Source organism: Psammomys obesus, unplaced genomic scaffold (assembly GCF_907164565.1).
Source record: "Psammomys obesus unplaced genomic scaffold, mPsaObe1.curated_primary_1811, whole genome shotgun sequence".
In the NCBI taxonomy this organism is placed as follows: domain Eukaryota; kingdom Metazoa; phylum Chordata; class Mammalia; order Rodentia; family Muridae; genus Psammomys; species Psammomys obesus.
This window is the reverse complement of record NW_026594377.1, coordinates 82,839-87,702: the sequence shown is the minus strand read 5'-3', so window position 1 is coordinate 87,702 and position 4,864 is coordinate 82,839. Positions and strand designations below refer to the sequence as shown.

The window sequence follows — 4,864 nt, the reverse complement described above, 5'->3', positions numbered from 1 at the left end:
GAGTTGTAGAGAGGAGATGACCTTCCTGGCTGGTCCATCTGCACAGGCAGTCCCCTCACACTGTGGCTCCAGGTTCCACCTATGGAGATTCAGTCAGGTCGGCCCTGCTTGCTCTGAGTGACCAACACTGGCTCCTCCTGACAAGAAGGGAGGCCTGACCAGGCAAGTGCAGAGCGTCCCTGACCTGCCCAGGTGGTTTGAGTGAGACAGGGTCTTCCAGCTTCATCCATATTTCTATGTAATTTAATATCTTGTATTTTGTTTTGTTTGTTCAGACCAGGCTGCCCTCATACTCAGAGATTCCGCCTGCCTCTGACTGGGAGTGTGGGGATCAGAGGCGTGGGTCAGCAGGCTTGACCTAACGCCACCTTCTATTTATGTTCCGATCAGTGTTGAACCTCCAGTGGCTGGTCTCAGGTAGCCCTGGCTGCCCTCTAACTACATTCCAATCCCCACCAGTGCTGACAGCTGTGTAATACCAGACACAGCTTCCATTTCATGAACTAAAGAGGCACACAGCAAGTCACCTTCAGCTTACATTTAGTGTGCACCTACTGTGTGCTGGATCCATGTGATCACAAGGTAAAGGATGAAGCAAAATGCTAGACTCTGCTTTCCAGGGCCTCGGTTGGAATGTGGGGGCAGCCAAGGAAGGAGTCTCCAGTAAAATGAAGGCAGGCCGTGGTGTCTGATGACCTGAGGTACCCCAGGACCCACATATTGGAATGAGAGTTAAGCTGTCGGAACCTGGACAGACCCCACACCTCCTATGCACACCCAAAATAAATTATACGTAATAACAAAATTTTAAACAACTTAAAAAAAAACTTGCTTGACTCCCACTTACATGGAAAGAGTGCTCACTATCGCTGAGCACAGCCAGCATGAAGCCCTTGCAGGATCCGCTCGCATCTACCCTCCCACCTTCCGCCCTCAGTTTCCCCATCAACAGAATGGGCTCACCTGACCTCCCCATCTTCCTAATTAGATTTGGTCTTTGGAGTTTCTTTCCCCCACTCCCCACCGTGGGCTCCTGACTTTACCCAGTCACTGAGTTCGGGGAACCTGAGGCTCTGAGGGGGTCTGATGTAAAGGTCCCCCGTCTGTTCCGGAGAGATTCCTGTGCACTCCCCTCACCCCCACCCCTCAGGAAGCCACCTCCGGGCGGGGCGGAACCCTGGATGTCCCTGGAGCCCCAAGGTGCCAATTAAGTGCTGGTGGCCCGTCTGGGGTCAGAGCCACGGCGGAATGGCAGAGCCGGGCCCAGAGCCGGGGCTCGCGTGGCGGCTACTGGCCCTGTGCGGTGCTGCAGTGTTCCTGGCGGCGGCCGCGGCCGGAGGGGCGCTGGTGGCCTGGAATCTGGCGGCCACCACGGCCCGGGTTCCCAGCTGCCCTGAACCCGAGCAGGTGAACGCCACGATATGGCCCCCAGACTCGGCGACAGAGGTCGAAGAACTGTGGCGGCAGTTGGCGGAGGCTGAGCAGCGTCAGGAGAGCCTGGTCGGGCGGCTTCAGCGAGCAGAGGGCGACAGGATGGAGCTGGAGGCGGCGCTCAAGGCCTGCAAGGAACGCCAGGTAGGGTCAGGGGAAGTTCCGCAGAGAGTCTGCATGCCCATCTCTGGGGCCTCAGCGTCCCCCAACACCCCAACGGATGGAGAGCAAGTACAGGACTACCTCAATTTCTCTATATTCCAAAATGCCAGTTCCTCTCGGAGTCTAACTTCTAATCCACGATGACACTCATCCCTGCTATTGAACACAAGGAAAAAGCCCAGACCCTGGAGCTTTGAGAGACGCTATGTTGGATCTCTTTGTGCTGCCTCACCCCGACTCCAGGTTCCATCAGTCCTATTTTGAGAGAGAGACACTTATGTCACCTGTAATTAGGAGACTAAAGTTGGCCTCTTAGGGTGGTACCAGCAGGACCTCCCTTTTCCTGGGGCTACCCCCTCAGACTCTTTTTTTAACTCTCTTGACTGTACAGGCTCACAAAACGGAGTGCTCAAAATCCAGTCATTGGCAGAATGGTGTCACACATCTGTCATCGTAGCACAAGGGTGGCGAGGCAGGGAGATCACGGGAGTTCAAACCCTTCCAGACAGAAGCAAGCGCCACCCCCGAGCCTCGCCCACAGCCCCTAACTGCAGGACTCAACCCCTGAGCCACGCCCCCAGCCCATCACCGGGAAATTCTAGGCAGGGACTCCACCTCTGAGCCAAGCCCTGCGCCCTCTACTTTTAATTTTGAGACAGGAGCTGCCTAAGGTGCCCAGTATGTATTTGAACTGAGGCTGTAGCCATGCCTGGCTGGGAACTCCTGATCCTTCTGCCTCTACCTTCCAAGTGCCGGGATGGCTGGAGTATCCTGCCGTGTCCAGATAACATCTGTACTTTAAAACTCAAAATGCCCTGGCAAGCAGAGGCAGGAGGACCACAGCATTGAGGCCAGCTTGGAGTACAAAACATCAGGGCTCGAACCCCAATATGGCGAAGGTCAGAATGACGCCTGCCTGCTCTCTGCCTACCAGTAGAAGGGCCTGAGGCAGTGGAGGTCACAACTACCTGGAATGTGAGTTCTGACTGCCCTGCTTGCTGTAAGATGTTTTGAGGAAGCCTGGTCTGTTTTGCAGGAGGAACCAATGTGAGTGAGCCTTCACTGTTGTCACTCATCAGTTAAACCTGCCTGAGCTAGTGGAGAGTCCTAGCTGGAGTCCACAAAACCAAGCACTTTCTGCTTTGCAGAGTTTCGGTGGAACTCAGTGAGCTCCCTCCTCTATCCCTGTCTTCTTCCCCTCTCTTCTGTCTGCAGAGCCGGCTTCAGACCCAACTGAAGACTCAGAAGATTGAGATGGACCAGGCGAAAGCCCTAGGCACGAAGATGGGGCTGGAGAATGGAGAGCTGGCAGGTATGTGTGTGTTTATGTGTGTGTGTGTGGCCTGGGGGAGGGAATGTCAGGTCCCTAGAAGCATAAAATGATTCGCACAGTGCGTGGGCCTGTAATTACTGTGCAAACTATCTAAAAAAGACATTAAAGGATCTCAGATACAACCTACAAGGGCAAGAAAACAGAAATAGACCTGCAAAAGACCTGTAAATAACACGGACTAGGCTGTGGTTGTGGCCCCGCTGGTAGAGAGTTTGCCTAGTGTGCGTGGAGGCCTGTATTCACCCTGCCTCAGAACACCAAACAAAACAAACGTAAACAAAGGCTGCATGCACCCCAGTGTGATGGTGGAAGCTTATTATGCCAGCACGCAGGAGGTAGAGACAGGGAATCAGGAGTCCCGAGTCAGTGTCCAGTCTTTTTGTTTGTTTTGTTTGTTTTTCGAAACAGGGTTGGTTTCTCTGTGTAGCCCTGGCTGTCCTGGACTCACTTTGTAGTCCAGGCTGGCTCAGATTCTCTGAGGTCCGTCTGCCTCCGCCTCCCTGAGTGCTGGGATTACAGTCGAAGGTCACCATTCCTGGCTGTCTCCAGTCTTGGTTTATGTCAGCCTGGGCTACATGAGACCTTGTCTCCAAAAAAGCAATAATACTACTAAAATAATGACGACGGTGTCGACGACGACGATGATGAAGAAAGAAAATCATGTGCATGTTTTTTTCTCTTTTGGCGTTTTCGAGACAGGGTTTTCCTGTGCAGCCATAGCTGTCCTGGACTCACTTTGTAGACCAGGTTGGCCTCCAACTCAGAGATCCATTCGCCTGCCTCTGCCTCCGAGTGTTGAGATTAAAGGCGTGCATCACCGCGCCCGGCTGAAAGTCATGTGTATGCACAAGGTACGCAGACTACCGTTGTTCTGTCACTTGCAGAAGCCTTGGCGCGATGGGAGGCGGTAGCCACTGAGTCCAAGCAACAGCTGGAAGAGGCGCTCCAGCGCGCAGGCGCAGCAGAGGCCGTCGGCGAGGCCTGCGTTAGCCGCGAGGTGGCGCTGAGGGAGCACGTGTAAGTTAAAGGGCGGGTCGCGGGGGCAGAAGGACAGTCGTGGCCAAGAACGTAGGTGGGGAGGGTGGAGGTGAAGTTGAAAGTAGCAGAGGTTGGTGAGCTGATAGGTTGTAGGGGGTGGGGTCCCCAGGTTAAAGGTGTCATATGGGGAATAGATGGGAGGCGCTAGGGAGGGAGAAGCAGGGAGAAAACACAAGGTTGAAAGGAAAAGGAATATGGAAGGAGAAGAGTTAGGGATTTGGGGAGGATTTTGCAAGGAAAGGACCGGAATCCCTGGGCAAGGGTCTCTAAGACGTCAGAGTTTGGAAGGGAATGGGCAGGGTGCGGGTCCCTAAGGTGGAGTTCCCCAGAGAGACACTTGTCGGAGTGTCAGGGGCTCATAGTTATGCCTTTCTGCAAAACTTTCTGCAGTTATGCCCTGGAAGCCGAGCTCGGCACTTTAAGGAGAGAGTCGCGCCCCAGACTCCGCTCAGGATCTAGGTCTAAGCCCAGCATCCGCTCCCGTCTGAAGTCTGGACCCACGAAGGGCTGCCGGAGGCCACCTCGTGATCCCCAGTAGGATGGGAACCTCGGGCCGGGACAGAAAGTGTGCGTGAGAAGAGTGGCCCACAGCGTCCACGCGCAGCTTTCCACCCAGGACCGCTTAGGTGACAGCACACAGACTCAACCGTCCCCTCCAGGAGCGCACAGTGCTAGATTACCACATAGGGAAACTGAGGTTCATTTGTTCAGGCCCTGATCTTCCTGGAAACCGCGACACAATCTTCACCCCACAGGCAAGGCTGAGCTCACCCGGTAGGAGCGTGGACAGCTCCAGACGGGATTTCAACAGAGAACCGGAGGCACGTGCAAATCTGAGTTACAGATCCTAAGAAGCCTTGAGGATAGGAGCCAAGGTGAGGGTGGCTGGGGCCTGGAAAG

General features: G+C 54.6%; 1 protein-coding gene across 1 annotated transcript; it reads left to right on the top strand.

Moving 5' to 3' along the window:
* Positions 1-1,248: 1,248 nt before the first annotated feature.
* Ccdc194 (coiled-coil domain containing 194) lies at positions 1,249-4,502 on the top strand. The gene is made up of 4 exons (XM_055618703.1): positions 1,249-1,575; positions 2,809-2,905; positions 3,811-3,943; positions 4,355-4,502. Exons 1-4 carry the CDS (start codon positions 1,249-1,251, stop codon positions 4,500-4,502), a joined length of 705 nt encoding a protein of 234 aa, XP_055474678.1.
* The last annotated feature ends 362 nt before the right edge of the window (positions 4,503-4,864 follow it).